General features: G+C 42.1%; 1 protein-coding gene and 1 pseudogene across 1 annotated transcript in view; both read left to right on the top strand.

The window, feature by feature from the left end:
* LOC103657369 overlaps positions 1-4,703 on the top strand; it is a 33,081-nt pseudogene extending 28,378 nt beyond the window's left edge.
* A 3,893-nt stretch (positions 4,704-8,596) lies between these two features.
* Positions 8,597-20,320, top strand: part of LOC103657336 (zinc finger protein 677-like) — a 16,352-nt gene continuing 4,628 nt past the window's right edge. The window contains exons 1-3 of the mRNA XM_008684783.2: positions 8,597-9,227; positions 12,655-12,736; positions 14,165-14,291. Of these exons, the coding sequence (XP_008683005.2) occupies positions 12,722-12,736; positions 14,165-14,291 (142 nt within the window). The 5' untranslated portion in view covers positions 8,597-9,227; positions 12,655-12,721. The remainder of the gene's footprint in view (positions 9,228-12,654; positions 12,737-14,164; positions 14,292-20,320) is intronic.

Genomic DNA, 20,320 nt, shown 5'->3' with positions numbered 1-20,320 from the left:
GTCTCTGTTGCAGTTTTTCTTAATTGCGTGTTCACTGAGTTCTTAGATTCGTGGAGTCTTGTCTTTTAACGTTTAAGAAATTGTCTACCAGATTTCTTCCAATATTCCTCCTGCTTCCTTCTCTTTCTCTTTTCTTTTTGGGGCTCCCATTGTTCATATGTTGGCCCACATGGTGTTGTCCTGCAGCACCATTAAACTCTGCTCATTTATACTCAGTCTTTTTCTTCGTGCTCCTCAGACACGGTAATTTCAACAGATCTCCCTACCAGTTTGCTGAATCTTCCTTCCACCTCACTAGACCTGATATTGAACCTCTCTATGAAATCTTTCAATTCAGGTATTTTACATTTCAGTTTCAGAAAGTGTTTAGTTTCTCTTTCCACCTTCTGTCTCTTTATTGATATTCTCTGTTTATTTATACAGTATTTTCCTGATTGCTTTTTAATTCTTTGTCCATCATTCCCTTTAGCTTAAATAGTTGATTTAAAGTGTGTATTTAGGAAGTCCAAAACTTGGGATTGCTTAGGGCCCGGTTTTGTTATGTATTTAATATTTATTTTTCTGTATGGGTCCTGCTTTATCGTTCTGTGGTCTCCTATGTAACTTCTTGTTAAAAACGGGACATTTTGAATATGTTGAAACTTTGAAAATAGTAATATTCTCCCTTCCAAGGGTTTTTTTTTTTTTATGTCTCTTGTGGTTGTTGTGTGTGTGTTTGTTTCCCTCAACAAATTTTGTGTGATGTAGGTAGAAGTTTAAGACAACAGTGCCTTATCCTTCACTTCTGCTTGCTCAGGATCTGCTGGTCAGCAGGAGGTATGTGCTTGGGGGCTTCTCAGGTCTTTTCTCAGGTGTCTGGTCCTGGACATGCCTGCAGCCTTCTGGGGTCCGTGGAATATGTGGGGGATTTTCAAAGCCTTACTCCCCAGCGCACCTCCCTCTCCAGTGTCTTCCTCAGGGTTTTCAGTTTGTCCATTGTTTGTGCAAGTTGTCATCCCTGCCCTAGGTGGCAGTGGCTACTAGACTTACCTTTAAATGTTTGTGACGAATGGCCCCTGGTTATTACCTCCACCTCGGTAGAGATCTGAGCTAGGCCAGACAGCGTTTGAGCCAGTCCTTCAGGGAGCCAGCAGGCAGATTAAAAAAACAAGCAGATAACCAGTCACAATTCTTTGAAGAGCCCATCTGTTCGTGCGTTTGGGAAGCCTGTACCCCTTGCAGACTGCTGTGTTCAAGGCCACTTCCTAGCTGGGGTGCCGGGCACAGAGTCAGCTACCTTTATCTTGATTAAGAGTGTGCCTTGTTGCTGGAATCCTGTGCTTAATTTCCAGGGTTCCTATAAAGTTCATTCTGACAGTTTTTGGTAGTTCATCTCCTGCTGGAGTCTCCTGGAGTTCCCTTCTTTGCCGTTTTGATGTCACAGTTCCCCACTGTTAATCTCTATACTTACGTATGTATCAGAACTTCTATTTCATGATGGGTGATTTCAACATATTTTCCATTTATGATATTTTGTGCTTCTCCTGAAATACAACCTCTTTTATTTTTTTTCTTATGGGTGAATTGTTTAAAATTCTAATGTCTATATATATATATTTCTTATAAATATACATATTCCTTAATAATTGAATTTGTGTGGAGCTACTAAAATGCTTATTTTTTACATTATTAATAGATAATTGTAGCATATATTATGGATTATAAGTACAGGACACTGATTATTAACATTGCAGTATGCCTATTGTGCATGGATGCTGTTTTATAGCAAGTATTTAGAAGAATATTTTGTTATTCTTAATGTTTTATTTTAATGTTGTATACAATAAATATTTGATAACTGAGTTTCATATGTGTTTTTCTTTTAAATATGAGCCACCTTTATGCCTCCTGTAGGTTGCTATGATATTTGGGATACCTGTAGAAAATTCTAAGTTTTCAGGGCTGTGATAACTTTTGATCATAGAACATTTATAAATAGGCTTCCCTGAAAATAATTTGAACTACCTGTAATCAGCCTTTCTTTATTGTGAAATCTTATGTCCTTTGCATTTCTATTCATTTGCATACCATGGTTTACAAATGTAATAGCTCTGTAATGTGAGTTTTCTTTTTGGTGTAATACTTTTCATTACAAAATATCCTTTTTCAAACTCTGGTTAATAGGAAGCCTATGATTCTTTATATCTTACAGATATCTCTACCAGATGTGTGAGCAGAGAATTATCACCAAAAGAAGACATTAATAATGGAGAATTACTCCAAACATTAATTTCGGAAAGACACATAAGTCATGAGTTTGATGATTTTGATTTGAGAAAAATCCAAGATGTGAACAAATTTGAGAGTCAGTGGCTTTTTCAAGAAAAAAATTATGAAGAAGACACTGCAACCCATTACAAAAATCTTGCCTACAGAGAACATCAACAACATCATAAATTCTGTAATCATTTTCCTGTAAAGCACAGTGTTTCCGTAGGAAGAAGTATATCTGAATGTTACAAACATCATATGGTCAATAAGGCACTAAAAAACAAGGTAGGCTATTCAGGAAGCAAGTACAAAAACTGTTCGGACAATAGGCTTGGAATAAGCTTTCATTCACATCTGGCTGAACTGCAGAGATTTCAAACCCAAGAGGAAATTCATGAAAGTAATCAGGTTGAGAAGTCTACCAAAAAGACTTCAGTTTCACTTCAAAGAATTCCTTCTAGTGTCAAAACCAACATTTTTAATAAATATGGGAAGGTTCTTATGCATCCTTCATTATGGACACAACACCAGAAAACACCCAATAGAGAAAAACCTTCCAAATGTAATGAGTGTGGGAAGGCTTTTAGCCATTGCTCAACCTTAGCTAATCATCAAAGAATTCATTCTGAGCAGAAACCTTACAAAGGTAATGAGTGTGGCAAAGCCTTTAAGAGGTTCTCAAACCTCACGAGGTATCAGAGAATCGATACTGGAGAGAAAACATATAAATGTAATGTATGTGGGAAAGATTTTGCCACACGGTCACATCTCTGGGGTCATGAGCGAATTCATACAGGAGAGAAGCCTTACAAATGTAATGAGTGTGGCAAAGCCTTTTCTGATGGTTCATATCTTACTCAACATAAGAATTTCCATTCTGGACAGAAACCTTACAAATGTAATCAGTGTGGCAAGGATTTTGCCACACGTTCACACCTTTGTATTCATAAGAGAATTCATACTGGAGAGAAACCATTTAGATGTAATGTATGTGGTAAGAATTTTATGATACCTTCACAGCTTTGGGGTCATGAGCGAATTCATACTGGAGAGAAGCCTTACAAATGTAGTGAGTGTGGCAAAGCCTTTTCTAGTGGTTCAAATCTTGCTCAACATAAGAGAATCCATTCTGGAGAGAAACCTTACAAATGTAATCAGTGTGGTAAGGATTTTACCACACGGTCATACCTTTGGAGTCATGAGAGAATTCATACTGGAGAGAAACCTTACAAATGTAATGAGTGTGGCAAGGCCTTTATCAGGAGTTCAAATCTTACTCAACATAAGAGAGTTCATGATGGAGAGAAACCCTATAAATGTAATGTATGTGACAAGGCCTTTAGTCAGAATGCAAGCCTTACTGTTCACCAAAGAATTCATACTGGGGAGAAACCTTATAAATGTCATGAATGTGGCAAAGCCTTTAAGCACTACTCAAGCATCAATAAACACCATAATACACATAAAGTGAAGATACAAATGTAAAGTGTGTGGTAAGACTATTATTAAATGTTTACACCTTTGGAGTCATGGGAGAATCCTTACAAATGTCATGAATGTGGCAAACCCTTTAAGCACTGTTCAAGCCTGAGTAGACACCAGAATATACATAGAGTGAAGATAGAGATATAAAGCCTGTGATAAGGCTTTTATTAAATGTTCTCACCTTTGGAGTCATAACGGAATTCATACTGCAAAGAAATCTCACCAAAGAATGTAGCACAGATTTCATGCCATGGCCTGGCCTCAGGATTCACCAAAGATTTCATGTTGGAGAAAACCCTACAAATACAATGAGTACTGGTACATTGTTTAAGCAGGTTGCACAATGTACTATGCATCAGAGAATTCTAGTAGTATGAACTAAGTCTAATTCTTGAAGATTAATCAAATGAAATGTCAAACTCTGCAGGAAAATTAAAAGTCAAATGTTTTAAAATTCATGAAATGATGGCTGTCAAAGGAACAGGGATATCGGTGGAACAACCTACTTCATTTCATACGATCTTTTTATTTTCTATTTCTTGATGAGATTACTTGATTATGGACTTTGGACTTGTGGTTGAAGACCTTTCATGAATTGCCACAAGTGTATGATGGTCCCTTTTGTTTTGGCCCTAATGTAAATGGTATTTTGTTTTTAATTTTTAATTCACTTGTTTATTTCTGGTGCCTAGGAAGGCAGTTAAATTTGATCATTAACCTTGTATCCTGCTGCCTTGCTGTAATATCATATTGTGTTTTATCTACCATACTTTGGGGCTTCATAATATTGTTCAGTGCTGTGATGACAGGTACCTCTGTTTTGTTCCTGGAATAAAAAGAAAGGACTCTCTGTCACTGTACAACAAATCTTGCAGTCATGTCCAACTTGGTCACGTCGCAGGTTCCTATTGTACTATGTGGCGATCAGAGTATCTGCAGTTTATTAAGGTCTCAGAAGCTGGGGCGCCTGGGTGGGGCAGTCAGTTAAGCATCCAACTCCTGGTTTCAGCTCAGGTCATGATCTCGGGGTCATGAGATCAAGCCCTGCATCTGGCTCCACACTCAGTGTGGAGTCAGCTTAAGGCTCTTTCTCCCTTTAAATTAAAAAAATCTCAGAAGCTTTATGCATAATTGGTATTGCCATATAGAATAAATCTCTACACATAAATGGAACGTGGTCATAGACAAAATTATAAATAGCATACCGGAATCTAAACTACAAGGAGAGCTTATGAAGACAGCTAAATGTAGATCTAGATTACTGAGGAACATCATCAACCACCTTTTTCTGTATATTGTGTTGATCGCATGATGTGATTTGTTACCACCCCCAGGAGGTTTAAGTCCCCAGTCTGCTGCTAAACAAGATGTGAAATTACTGAAATCACTCCATACTGTGCTTCATAGTCCTCTTTAGAATGAAAGTAGTAGTTTCCACCCCCAGACTTGTGAGGAACAGAGTTAACCGTCCTCGCAGCACAGATTCTTAATATTGTAGGTGTTTGTGCTTTCCTGAAGGGTTTGCCTGAGGGGGGAGAAAAAGGTAACATGGTATCTGCTATTTCTTAGACAAACCGGATTAATTTATCCTGTATCCCTTTTCCTCACATGGCTGATGCAGGTCCACACCTGTAGTACAGTCTGGGGTCATCATGGGAGAGCAAATTCATAGGGAATGTAATATGATGGAAAGCTTTATGATGCAGGATAATACAAATTTCACATGCAGCAAAATTCCCCATAAACAAAATGGATCCATGACTTTCATGTATAATTGCCTTCTCCCCAACTGTTGAGAGTTTGATGAAAGTTCTGCAAGTCACTTATTTGCTTGTGATCATGGGAGTCCATGCTGTGAAATGTCTTTCATGCCAACGTGGCTGGTAGGCAATATTGTTTAACACAGCATAATCTACATAATTACTTTCTGAAGGTCCTCATCTATCCCCAGCACTGTATTTTTTTTTTAATGTGCAGGAAACAAATGCATGGAATGATTTGATAATGGGATTGGATTCTCTTTCAGTTATATCTAGGTTATTTGAAGACATTTAAAACAGGATGCACATTATAAATATAATCAAGCAAAGAAATCCATCAAAATGGTTTCTTAGTGTCACAATCTGAAAGAAACCTTCCTAGTGTCAAAACCAACATTTGCATAAGGGTGGGAAAGTTTTGATCCCTTTTTTGTTGATAACAAAATAATACAGTTCTACATATTACAAAGAAACTGCAAAAGTAATGAACTTGGAAAGTCTTTAGACAGGATGAATCTTTACTAATCAGAAATTCTTACTGGAGAGATGTCAAAATTATACACAGTGGGGCACTGTATTTAAGCAAGTCAAACATTATTAAACATTCATAAATACCTCAGTGAAATCTTCAAATGTAATATATGTGGCAACATTTTTTTATTAAATGTATTTTTTATGTTTTTTAATGATTTTTTATTCTGTTAGTCACCATACAGTACATCCTCGGTTTCCGATGTAAAGCTCGATGATTCATTAGTATGTGGCAACATTTTTATCCAAAATTCAATCCTTGTGAGATCACCACAATATTAATTTTGGAATGAAAACTAAATTTTACAGGTAATGATACTGAAACCTTAGTAAACTTAAGTAATTCAAATATTATAAACAGAAGCTATAAGCAGTGCTTAAAACTTCTGGAACACCACGTAATGTATACAGGAGTGAAACCTTACAAATTTAATATATTAAAAGCCTTTTTATCCAAAATGCCTTTATCTCATCAATTCTTACTGTAGAATTCACCTTTAACATGTATGGATTTTAGAGAAACATGTGGATATTAACTCAAAGATATTGCCTTAAAGATTATTGAAGGTATAAATCAGACCTTTGGAAAATTGACAGTCTAACTTCACGTTCCTTAGTGTTCATATGAAGAAAACTCACATACCTGTCAAATGGCCCTGGAAATATTGCAAAAGTATTCTTTAAATGATTTCAAACTCAATAGTCTTCTAAAGAATATATACTTAAGCAGGATTGTAATCCACACCTGACAGAACATTTAGAAGTAGAAAAACAAAAATGCTAATAATATTTTATGAAAATGTTAGTTCCTTTGGATAAAAGTAAATTTAATAGGTCATTTTGTACCAAAAGGTCAATTATGAAGCACCTAGAATTTTTCAATTGAAACAATGTATTCTCTGGGTTCTGCTATGGCCCAAACAGTATTTACTTTTTCTGTTGTGCATTTTCATTTTCCCCCCAAAATGGGTTTATTTTATTTACCCCAAACTTTCTCAATATAGAAAAAAACTATTAATAAAGACTAAAGTGAATTTGCAATTTAGAAATTACTGAGAAATGAATTATGAGGTCACAAAAGTTTACCTCAAGTTGAGTTTATCAGTCAACCTCAAATGTGGAATACATTGACAAACTTGAACAACTCAAGTTAGATCTATACTTTAAAAAAAAATTTTTTAAAGCAGTGAATGGTGACCTAAATATCATGTCTCAACCCCCATCTCCCATCTCCCAGGTCTTGTGCCTATGAACAGCTCTAGAAATGAACACAGGATTTGAGCACATGATGAGTGGGGCTAAAAATGGAAATGACATTCCTGGATCCAGCCATGGCCTCACGTCACTCCCCACAGAGCACCTGGTCCCAGACCACTCAGTACATTTCACCTGTTGGGATGCACATGTCTATCTCTAAATGAAGTTTTTTTGCATTAAGTTTTTTATTTTATTTGAGAGAGAGGGAGAGCACATGGCAGGGATGGGGACAGAGAGGGAGAAGGAGAAGCAGATGCCCCGCTGAGCAGGGAGCCTGACATGGGGCTCAATCCCAGGACTCTAGGATCATGACCTGAGCCAAAGGCAGACACTTAACAGACTGAGCCACCCAGATGCCCCAGGTTTTTTAATACCAATATAGTTAACATTCGGTGTTATACTAATTTCAGGTGTACCATTTAATGATACACCAATTGTATATGTTACACAGTGCTCCTCATGACAAGTGTGCTCTTAATCTCCGTCATCTATTTCTCCCATCCCCCCCATCGACCTCCCCTCTGGCAACCTTCAGTGTGTACTATGTAGTTCAAAGTCCTAAATTGGTTTCTCTCTTTTCCTTTGTTCATTTATTTTGTTTCTTAGATTCCACATATTACTGAAGCATATGCTATTTTGTCTAATTGACTTACTTCGTTTAGCATAATACCCTCTGGATCCATCATTGTTGTTACACAAGGCAAGATTTCACTGTTTTATGGCTGAGTAATACTCTATTGTGTGTGTGTATACACACACACCATATCTTCTTTATCCATTCCTCTATTAACTGATACTTCTCTGCTCCATACCTTGGTTACTATAAATAACGCTACAATAAACATAGGGGTGCATAAATCCTTTTGAATTGATGCTTTTATAGTCTTTGGGTAAATACCAAGTAGTTACATTACTGGTCGGAAGGTAGTTCTACTTTTGTTTGAGGAGCCTCCATACTGTCTTCCACAGTGTCTGTACCAGTTTGAATTCCCGCCAACTGCAGGAGGGTTCCTTTTTCTCCACGTCCTTGCCAACACTTGTTCCTTGTCAAAACAGTTTCTCAGGAATGTCACTTTAATAAAACCTTAATATGCCACCTTAATAAAACGTAACCACGTTAGCTTTCAACACAGGTGGCCCACAAAACTCCAACGTTTACCTCAAACTTTTGAAAACGTCAACTTAAATGGGCAGGCAGCAGTCCCGTTACACAGGACGAGACAGAAACTGGAAGGGATGGACATTCCAAAAACACGTACTGGGGGCAGGGGCAGAGGAAACCAGGCCCCATCCAGATCCCACCCGAGGTCCTGGTTGCGTCCCCAAGATCCTGCCCCGGGTCATTAATGTTCCCAGAACGCCCGAATCTCTCCGTCGACGACCTACCCAGGCCCCGCCCAACGGTCGCGGCCTCGACTCTGACCGCCCAGCCAAGACAACCCCTCGGGCGCGCCCGTCGCCGGAAGCTCTACGTCCAGTTTCCGCCTGGCTCCGCCCTACTGCCGTCCTGGCTCCAATGACCGTAGCCGTTTCCCTCCCGTTACCGGAAGTGCTTCTGCGAATCTCCGCCCCAACCCGCCCGCCGAATTCAGGACGAAGGTCTGACCAGTACGCGCTTCCCCGGCGCTGCCAGAGACGCTCCACCCAGAATCTGCCCCAACCCCGCCCAGAGGCGGTAAGCATCCTGGCCAGGCCACACTTCGCATCCCGCCCATTACCGGAAGCGCTCCTCACAGGCCCTTCTCCAGTCCCGTCGTCCCACTTGCACGCACGCGCAACTGTTCGCCGACCCGGAAGCGGCTAGCCGGGAGCGAAGGTCAAATCGGCATCAGAGGGTTTTTAACTTTCTAATTTTTACGTCAGAATCTCAATCCCCAGCCCTACACCCCTGGGGCCTGGGGTCTCACGCACATTAGAGTCCCCTCGCCCGCGCCTCGCACCGCGGTAAGTCCGGCGTCGCGGAGAGACACACGGAGCCCTGTGGGCGGCGCTGCCAGCCGGGGGTGCCGATGCGTTTCGGTTCACATCTTTCGGAGTCGGTCCCGGCCTGTGGTCTCCCGGCCCTCGGGCCTTCAGACGCCGCCTGCCGCGTTATCTCCCTGCCTCACGCCGTCCCTGGGCACCCCTCCCCCCCGCGCCGCGGGAGTCCAGGGACATGGGCGTGTGCGCCTCGCCCCCGCAGCCTGGCCCGGCTCGGCCCGTAGAGGCGCGCAGTGTGTCCCTAGACCTGTGATTGCGCAGACCCCGCCGCCCTCCTGAGACCCCCTCCCGTGCAGCCCCGCATGTAGTGAGAGGACCGATGCCCAGGAAGGGCACCGTCTTCAGTGCGGGCGTTGGGGAGCGGGATTTAGGGCGGAAGATGCAGGGAGTCACGGAGCAGGTCCCCTCCCCCACGCGAGGATGGGGAGCCTTGTGGAGGCCGTGACTGCGGAAGGGAGGCCAGGACAGCGGCAGACGAGGGAGAGAGGGGGAGCAGGAGAAAGAGAATGGCGGAGGAAAGATCAGTGAGAGGGTCCGTAAATTAGAGACGACAAAATAGAGGATGCGGGAGGGACTTGCAGCGAGGCCGAAAGAGCGGAAGACGAGAACTCGGGAAAGTCGCAAGCGGAGAAGAGCAAAGAGCGAAATGTGGAGGAAGGGGAGGCGGTCCAGGAGAAGGGGCCCTTGGTTAACAGAAGTGGGGCAACAAGGGCGAGGCACTTCACGCGGGCAGTGGGAAGGAGAAAATGGTTGTGGGCCGGCGATGCGGGGACAGAGGCGGTAGGGATGACAGCCAAGAGAGAAACAGCTGTGCGAGAGCTTAGCCAGAGGGGTGCCAGTGAGTGGGCAGAGGGAGCAGAACCGGGAGAGCAGAAGGGACACAGATGGGGACTGAGGGAGAGAGAGAGGCCGAAATCGATGGAGATGGGAACAGTCAGAAAGCTTGGGCAGGAGTATGGGAAAGTGAAATAGGTCTCAAGAGTTCCCCGGAAAGTGTGGGTGTAGGGAAAGGAAGAGAGAAACGGGGAGAAAGCAAGGGAGGAGACGGGGGAATGACAGGGAAGGAGAAACAGTGGAGAAAATCAGAAAAGAGACATGAACAGATCCTTCGGAGGGAGAAAGAAGGGGAACCCAGATCTGGGTGAGTGGTGGTTAATGGGACATGGGTGAGTCAGTTGTGATACAGTGACCTGTGTCTCCACTATGTATTTAACTTTAAATTTGCTTGTTTGAATTGAACAGTTGAGAAAGAGAATTACTGAACTGTTTATAAGGCTTGTGCATTTTATAATTATTTGCATCATAAGATAGCTTTAAAAAATTAAACATAGAATTACCATATAATCTGCCAATGTGCTTCTGTGTATATACTCAAAGAAGTTGAAAACGGACCAGAACAAGTATTTGTACTCTATGTCATAACATTACTCGAAATAGTGAAAAGATACAAAGAGCTCTTCTATGCAGAACACTGAAAACTTGTCTATACGCTGCAGTCTTGTTTGCATTTGACTCTTGACCCCCAAACAGACTTTCTCATCTATTTCACTCCCTTTGTCAGAGGCAGTAATGTCCTCCAGTGTTGTAAATCGAATGGGTAATTAACTCTGCATTTATCTGATCAGAAACATGTTGAACAGTGACCACTCCTTCCTTTGAAGACATTTTTTTTTTCATGGCTTTTCGGACATTTCAGTATTGACAGATCTTATCTATCATCTGTGTGTGTGTGTTTCTTCTTTCCACCTTGTTAACTTCAGTTTCCTGTGCTGATTTTTCATCAGTTCTCCTCTGTGACTGGAGGAGTACCCCACTGACTAGTCTTGGACCTCTTCTCTTCTCTCTCTACGCCCGGTGACTTTCCATATCACTGTATCTCAGGGTTTAAACACTCTGAGGTCTCCTAGGTTCACACTCCATCTCAGACCTCCACCCTAAACACGAGATTGTGTTGTTCATCTGTCTCCTCTATGTCTCTGCTGGGACACCTAACAGGCATCTCCACCTTACAGTGTGCAAACATGACCTCCTGAACTCCCCCAGTAGTGTTCCCTGCAGTCCTCCACCTCCCAGGTAAGAGCAGTGCCATCCTTCCTGGGGCTTAGGTGACGATCTTGGCAGGTTTTCAAAATACATAGCATATTGTTTTTGTATTCACTTACGATAGAATAAAAAAGAAGACATTAGGGGCGCCTGGGTAGCGCAGTCGTTAAAGCGTCTGCCTTCGGCTCAGGGTGTGATCCTGGTGATCTGGGATCGAGTCCCACGTCGGGCTCTTCCGCTGTGAGCCTGCTTCTTCCTCTCCCACTCCCCCTGCTGTGTTCCCTCTCTCGCTGGCTGTCTCTCTGTCACATAAATAAATAAAATCTTTAAAAAAAAAAAAAAAAAAAAGAAGAAGACATTAATTTGGGTGAAAGGCTACATGGTTTCCAAAATTCATTTGAGATAGAGGAGAACAGTATCTGAAGACCACGGCCAGACATTCCTGCCCTACTTCTGTGACCTGATCCCCTGCATGTCTCCTCCTCCTACACTGGGATTGAGGCCCACAGATGTCTTTGCTGTTCTTGGGGCTAGGGTCAGCACTGCCTCAGGGCTTTCCTGAGGATGGTCCCTCTGTCTAGAATTCTCTGACTCTTCAAATGCAGGTGGTGCACTTCCTTCCCCAGATGTTTGTTGTGATATCACCTTCTTGTGGGGCCATCTCTGACCCTGCCATGTTCCTCCCCCCCACCCTGCGTTCTGGCCTGTAATGCCTGCTCTGCATGGATCTCTGCTCCTTCCTCTTCCATTGTCTGGTTATGGGGGATGGTCCCAGAAGAGAGCAGAGCCACAGGTGGGTGGGGCGCTGGGCTGGTCTCCGGTGCTCCACCCTGACTTCCCATGGGATTGCTGAGGCATTTTGCAGATCCCTCTTGAACCCAGTCCCCAGAGATTTCTTGTGTTTGGGGTAATGGGGCTCAGCGTCAGTGGTGCTGAAAGTGCCCCAGGTGATTCTAATCTATATCCAGCATTGAGCCCCAGGGCTCTGGCTCATCCATTGATGAGGACTGAAAGTGGCCCCTAATCTAGAGAGAGGTGAGGGGGCTGTTCTCTGCATGGGGTGTTATCAGGGCGTGTCTGTGACTTTAAAGGGAGCTTTAGTGCACCCCAGCTCCCCACTGCCGCAGCTCATGTGTGTGCTTCACCAGGAGGGGGCGAGTTCTGCAGGAAGAGGTCGGAACACTCACTTGCTGGTCTCCATGTAGCAGTTTACTGTCCCTGAATCCCTCCTGGGGCAGTGGGCAGCAGAGGGCTGTCTCCCACGTGGGGGGATCTTCCTGTGTGTGTGGTTGTGGCACAGAAAGGTGTATGTTGACCGAGTTCTCAACAGCATACATTTGACACTCAGGATTGACGTCTCAAGACCCATCTTGCCCGGGAGAGAAGCCCAGAGGAGGAAAGCCCAGGAGTCAGGAATGACTCTTTCTCAGGTAAAGTCGTATCTTGGTTCATTGTTCTGTCCTGTGTCCTCACCTCCATGTGGCCGTGCTCATCACACTCTGAAGTGTCCCTCCTGACATGTTTGCTCATGATCACCCCAGGGCCTTCCCTCAGATTCCAGCTCACGTGTTTCCATATGTGTATTTAATGGAGATCAAAAGTACTTGTTACTGTTTTTTAAAACATCTTGCAGGGGGTGCATGGCTGGCTCAGAGGGTAGATCATGGGACTCTTGATCTGCAATTAGTGAGTTTGAGCCCCATGTTGGGAGTAGAGATTACTTAAAAAAAAAAAATGTGTTCACAGGGTTGTTTTGTAAGCAAACTAAATAGAATAACATTGGCCATTTTATTTACATCTAATACAATTTGCACATGTTTATTTTACCAGAAATGCACATTAGTAACAAAATGATAGATAATGAAGATTTATGTAAAAATAGATGTCATTTAGAGACTGGTATTTTGATTTCAGTTATTTTCAGTGTGTGTGTTTTGTGTCCACACCTGTGCGTGAACAGTAGCTCGTGGTGTGTAAAAAAGACATCGTCACTCCATATCTGACACGTTTTCCATGGCCTTAAATTTATTTCTATACTATCATGGGAGTGGGATAATAGCGGTAGGAATACGGTGTGTGTGCATATATGCGTGCATGCATATATATTGACCTTTTATCCAGGTTTAGGTTTCAGCCTTGAACTTGTTTCAGGTTTTCTCCATTAGCAAACCCTCTGTCAACAGACTTTTACTGTTGTAAGCATTACTTCACTCTGTGCTGATATGGGTTCCATCGTAAAGCCTGACCACGTGGTTCAGGTGCAGGCTCTGCCATTTATTACCTGTTTGATCAGAGGCATGTTCATTGGAGTGTGTGTGACAGAGTTCGGTCCTTTGTAAGGTGGGAACAAATACTAATTTAATGGGTTGCAATGTCCTTATACAAGTTAACACTTATAAAGCATTAGAGTGATGCTTACCATACGGGAAGTGTTCAGAACTTCAGATGGTTTTATTATGAGATTCCCATTTTGCAATTTATACCTTTCATTGACACTTCTATAGACTTTGTCAACCCCGAAGACACTACTCATGCTATCGCTCATGTAGAAATTAGCTGTCATTCGGTGTATACAACATACTATCTAGAATTTGCATATAGTTTACCATTTGTTGATGTTTTGCATTTGGGTATTTTATCTGGCACAATATTGTAAAATCCCTCAGTTTAGCTGAAGGAAATCCTGTGATGGAAAAGTGTAACAAATCAAAATCAGGGATGTATGACTTGCTCAAAATGATCTTTTGTGGATCTGTTGAAGCACTCATTTCTAATTGACCCTTATACCTCTCTCCTCCTCTCATTTTTATGAAATAAGTTTCCTAATAGCTTCTTGGTGAAATGTGCTTTCATTTCAGGGACGGTTGACCTTCAGGGATGTGGCCATAGAATTCTCTCCGGAGGAGTGGGAGTGCCTGGACCCTGCCCAGAGGGCCTTGTACAGGGACGTGATGGTGGAGAACTACCGGAACCTGCTCTCCCTGGGTGAGGACAGTTTCCCTCCAGAGGTTGGGAACTGCTCTGGTATATCTTTGTGTTTCTCTTGGGAGTTTCTTGGGCGCCCCTTCCCTGCTTGACTGAGATTGAAGCCCTGCTGATTCAGAAATGAAAAGCTTCCCAGTGTGGTATCCGGATTTTAAACCGAGATGACCCTGCAGGTTAGTGGTGGTGCTGGAAGTTGAGGAGGAACAAGACCTTACGCCGGAACGTTATAATATCCCAATGGCTGGTTTTACACCTGTAATCTTGAGTTAGTCGTTCTGGGAAGAGAACTGGATATCTGTATATGTCAAACATTTAAGCATTAGGAAGAAGGGTGTCACTGAACAAATTCGTGAAACGCTATTCTAGACCTGCCTGTAATGAATGTCCTTGGTCTCAGCTGACAAAGGGCTGGGGAGAACCCAGGACGTCATCTACTGTTTTCCATGTCAGCAGGAATCTCTTTCTGAGCTGAATATTATCTCCCCTGTGGAGCAAGGGAGAGCCCTGGCACGCCAGGAGTGGGGTGAAACTAGCCACAAAACCCGGGTGTGTGGGAAGGCGTCAAAGATGTGAACACAAGTAAGGGGCAGATGGCAGAGACGAAGTGGCTTCCAGAAATGTCATTTGGAACATTCTCCCCAGCTAGGAGAGGTGGTTGGAAAAGAAGAGTTGATTTCTCACAGGCTCTCAAAGGAGCTTGTTGTTCTCTCTCTCCTCCACTGTCTTCTTTGTACGTGTATGTTTCCGCCCTCGGTGGTTGTGCAGCTGTTGTCAGCGACAAGGGCAGAGTCTCTAACATGACCCGGACAGGCTGTTCTCTGTCCCTTAGAGGTCTTTACTGTTCGACCTTGGGGAGCACATGGAGGGCTCTTTGCAGGGGCATTGTTCGTTCCTTAGCCCCTCCTTCCCTACTCAGTCCCCACGATCTGATCTGAGGCTCCCCCTGGTCCTGAGTGGGGCCTTCTCCAGTTTGCATCCCGTTTCCTGTGCTGAGTGACCTGTCAGGATGAGGACATCGGCTGCTCTTCTGCATCTGGGACTCCAGGCAGGAGCATGGGCTGTCTGAAGCCCTCGCCTGTTCCGTGCCTCCACCAGATCCTCGTTTCCACTCTTGCCCTTCAGGGGCGTGTGTACTGGGACTAGAGGGGCGTCTTGAGATTGCTGTTCAGCAGTGCTGTATGGAGAGGGGGTGCGGGAACCTTTGATTCCCAGTCCTTCATGGGGACTGTATCTCAGGCTTTGGGCCCTCAGCCTGGAGTCTGTAGGCAGACCGCCAGGTCCTGTGTGAACATCCCACAGAATCAGAGCCCCTTCCTTAATTTCCTGTCTTTTCCGTGTCTCCCTGTTGCAGCTCCTCCCTAGTCTGGAGTGTGGGAAACCCTCGACTGTCCCTGATTTCCTGGTCTCCTAAGTTTGTATGGTGTTGCCTCTGAAATTTTCTTGGTTCTGAAATACAGTTCCTCAGTGTCTGAAATTTTAGCCTCATATTTTCTGCTGTTAACCCAGCCTTTAGGTGCTGGACGACTTGTGGTGAACTCTCCCAGGAGGAGTTTAACTGGGTAAAAGAACGTTCTGGATGGAGAACACTTATATTTAGGTGTCACAGCATCATCCTGCCAAGTAGAGACGTGGGCCCTGAAGCACCTGAGTAGAGTGGTCAGCATGTTCCACGATGCTGAGATCGAGTGCAGCGTGAAGAGCCTGGCTTGTGGCTCCAGTTGTCCTTCTGGTTTTTGGTGTGTCAGCAAAGTGTCTCTCGAGGACATTGTGGCAATGTTGATGGAGTACGCTAAGGCTCATCCCCCTTGATTTTGCATGAAGAAGTATAGGAAGTTTTTTAAAAAACAAAGTTGTGCTCTTTTTTTAAAAAAAAAATATTTTCTTTATTTGAGAGGGAGATCACAAGTAAGGGGGAGGGGTAGAGGAAGAAGCAGACTCCCCACTGCGCAGGGAGCCTGACGTGGGACTCCATCTCAGACCCTGGGTCATGACCTGAGCCATAGGCAGACACTTAACCGACTGAGCCACCCAGGCATCCTGAACGTGTTCAGGAATTTATTCTAGGGAGAAAATTGCATTCATAATCCCATCTGTGAGACTGTTGACCAAACTATTGTTCATGGAACAGTGTTCATTCCATGTGTGTGCTGTTGTTCCTTCTTCAACAAATAACATGTTGATTTAGTGTTGGGGGAATTTATGAGTTCATGATGCCTACCTTATTGAACTCTACCCCATTTCCGTAGTTGAAAATGCTTTTACTTTGATCTGCAGTGTTCCATGTATTATAAATCAACTTGTTATTTTTGTATTTAATCATTGGTTCTGTGTTTTTGATGACACTCATTAGTGTTCTTTGTTTTATACCTGGTTTTTGTGGGACTGTTTGATAGAAGGATGAATGTTGGTTGATATATTTTATAAGATTTCCTTCCTGAGTGTTAAGGGTTATAGCTGATTAGGTGTTTTACCAAAACCTGTGTAACCTCTAGAATTGGGAAAATACATTTGTAGTTATCCTTTTCCATGAGTGTTGCTTGCCTTTATAATTGACTCTTAAGAAACACTTCTTGGGGTGCCTGTTTGGCTCGGTCAGAAGAGTGTGTGACTGTTGATCTCAGGTCATGAGTTCTAACTCCATATTGGGTATAGAGATTGCTAAAATAAAATAAACTTAAAAAAATACTTTTCTCATTTGAATGGATTTGGAGTTTTTAAATTGGGAACCTTGGATATCTTGAGAATATACTTTTGTTTTGAAGTGACTGTGTTCCTCCCAGAATTAGAGGAAATTCATCCATAATTAGTTATATAAGATTTTCTATGGTATATTTTAATTTGTCATTTTTCATTTTTCTATGGTATATTTTAATTTGTCTAACATAACTTGTGTTTTATATGAGTTTTATAGACTTTTTAAATTTTGGCTCAACTGTTTTATTTTAAGAAATAATTTCCCTATGTAGATTTGCCGTGAAAGTCTTGGTATATTGAACTAATACTTAAATATCTTATTTTATTTTATTTTATTTTATTTTATTTTATTTTATTTTATTTTATTTTATTTTATTTTATTTTATTTTATTTTATTTTATTTTATTTTATTTTATTTTATTTTATTTTATTTTATTTTATTTTATTTTATTTTATTTTATTTTATTTTATTTTATTTTATGATTTTATTTATTTATTCGACAGAGATAGAGACAGCCAGCGAGAGAGGGAACACAAGCAGGGGGAGTGGGAGAGGAAGAAGCAGGCTCATAGCCTCATAGCGGAAGAGCCTGATGTGGGACTCGATCCTGTAATGCCGGGATCACGCCCTGAGCCGAAGGCAGACGCTTAACCGCTGTGCCACCCAGGCGCCCCCTAATTTTATTTTATAGATAAATACCCATTTCTTGTACTTCGTGTAATTCATCACTGTTACTTATGACCCAGTTTTCCACAAAATTTTGTAAGGTTCTGGAAATCCCATTTTTCTGCTAACCAAAGATGATTGTTTTGTTTTCCATCTTTTATTTAACCTGAACTCTAATTAGTGTTCACATTGTCCTTGTTGATCCATATCTCAGTGTTTCGTTCTCTGGCCATTATTGTTTCTTATGTTGTTGGTCACCTCTGCACAGCCACTTGCTGCATGAATCTCCTGAAACTGGCAAATATTGTTTCTGCCCTTAACTGATACTGATAATACTGTCCTCACTAGAAGTTATGCCTTGTTGTGTTAATGCACTGACCCTTAAGGTTACCTGTTGTTTCCTGATAGTCTTCGTGAATTCAGGATTTATTAATTTGGGGCAGGTGCATGGTAATTTTTATTTATTCAGGATAATTATATGATTACTAATACAGTAAAAGCATCCCTCACCTCATGTCTGTTCCATGTGCAGATTTATGTTGAGAGATCCAGGATAGAATTTCAGGTAACAAGAAGCAGCCAGTCTAAGAGAAACTATTATTTTTACATTATATAAATAGACTTAGTGTCAAAATTTAAATTGGCTGTCCCTGATTTCCTGGTCTCCTAAGTTTGTATGGTGTTGCCTCTGAAATTTGGAAATTGGAAAATGAATTAATCACTAGTTAGCTTATTTTAAAAGAACACTTTAGGGGAGCGCCTTTGTTGCTCAGTCCGTTGGCGTCTGCCTTCAGCTCGAGTCATGATCCCAGGGTCCTAGGATTGAGCCCCGTGTTGGGCTCTCTGCTCAGCGGGAACCTGCTTCTGCCTCTCCCTCTGCCTCTCTTCTTGCTCGCACTCTGTCTCTCTCAAATAAAAAAATAAAATCTTTTTAAAAAATAATGTAAAAAAAGAATACTTTATTAGAGTGGAATTCACATAACATAAAATTAACCATCTTAAGGTGATTAATTCATTGGCATTTCACACATTTAGCAGTTGTTTAGCTACTGCCTCTGTCTGGCTGTGTATTTCCAACACTCCAGTTTACTGTTCTTTACCCATTAAGCAGTTTCTCCACATTTTCCTCTGTCTCCAGTCCTTGGAAACTATCAGCCTGTGTTTTGTCTCTGTTTATCTATTCTGTAGAAATTTTCTTTTTCAATATTGTCTGGACTCTTTAGGGCCCTTTGCAGTTCCATATTTATTGGATCATCTTTTTCCACTTCTACAGAAACGGTTTTTGGAATTTTGGTGGTGTCTGTATAGAATCTCCAGAACTCTTTGGTCAGTATTACCATCTTTGAAAATATGAAATCTTCCAATCCATTCTTTGCTATGTCTTTTCCATTTATGTAAACATGTTTATTTTCTCTCAGCAGCATTTTACAATTCTCAGCCTTACAGGTCTTTCACCTCCTTGGTTAAATTTATTTCACGGCATTTTATCCTTTGGGTGGTTCATTATACCTGGTATCATTTCTAAACTTTCCTTTTCGAGTTGTTCATTATAGTGTATAAAACACAACTGAGTATCCTGCAACTTTCCCGACATCACTTACAACATTAGAAGGGTGTGTGTGTGTGTGTGTGTGTGTGTGTGTGTGTGTGTGTCTTTCAGGGGATAGTTCATGGAATTCTATATATGTAGATCTGTGACATCTTCACACTGAGATGATTTTCCTTTTTCTCTCCAGTATGTGTGCTTTTTTTTTTTTTTCTCATTGTTTTATTGCTCTAGTTAGAATTTGCAGAATATTGTTGGGTACCATCAATGAAAATGGATGTCCATGTCTTATTTCTTATCTTGGGGGGAAATCTTCACTGTTTCATCTAGGATATTAACTATAGGTTTTCACAAATAATTTTTAAGAGGTTGAGTAAAGTCCCTTCTCTTCTGAGTATGCTAAGTGTTTTTGTCATAAGAGTTTTAGAATTTTTCAAATATTCTGCATACAGTGAGGTCATTATGTCGGTTTTCTCTGTTTATCTTACTGTTAATATGAATTATTATGTTTATAGGTATTTATATGTTGAACCTTCCACTGTTGAATTCTTGGAACAAGTCCCTCTTATGTTGTGTAATTTTTTCTTTTTTAAGATTTTATATATTTATTTGAGAGAGACAGAAAGCAATGGGGGGGGGGTGGGAGGGCACAAAGGAAGAGGGAGAAGCAGATTCCCTGCTGAGCAGGGAGCCCAACATGGGGCTCCATCCCAGGACCTCAAGACCACTACTCAAGCCAAAGGCAGACACTCAGCCGACTTAGCCACCCAGGTGCCCCTTTGTTGTGTAATTTTAATAATACTTTCTATTCAGTTGGCTGGTGTTTTTTTGAAGACTTTTACAACTGTATTAATAAGGGATACTATTCTGTAGTTTTCTTTTCTTGTGATGTCTTTGTCTGGTTTGGTATCGGAATAATATTGGCCTCAGAGGCACCAAGAGGGCACAGTTGGTTAAGGGTCTGACTTGGTTTCAGCTCAGGTCCTGATCTCAGGGTCATGAGATCAAGCCCTGCATTGGGCTCAGGCTCAGCGTGGAGTCTGCTTAAGACTCTCCATGTCTCTCCCTCTGCTCTTTCCCTCCAGCACTCACTCACTCTCTCTCCGGGGGGGGGGGGGGGGG

This window comes from Ursus maritimus, unplaced genomic scaffold, assembly GCF_017311325.1.
Source record: "Ursus maritimus isolate PB19 unplaced genomic scaffold, ASM1731132v1 scaffold_19, whole genome shotgun sequence".
Lineage (NCBI taxonomy): Eukaryota > Metazoa > Chordata > Mammalia > Carnivora > Ursidae > Ursus > Ursus maritimus.
Note: the sequence above shows the minus strand (reverse complement) of the source record. Positions and strands in the feature narration are given on the sequence as shown.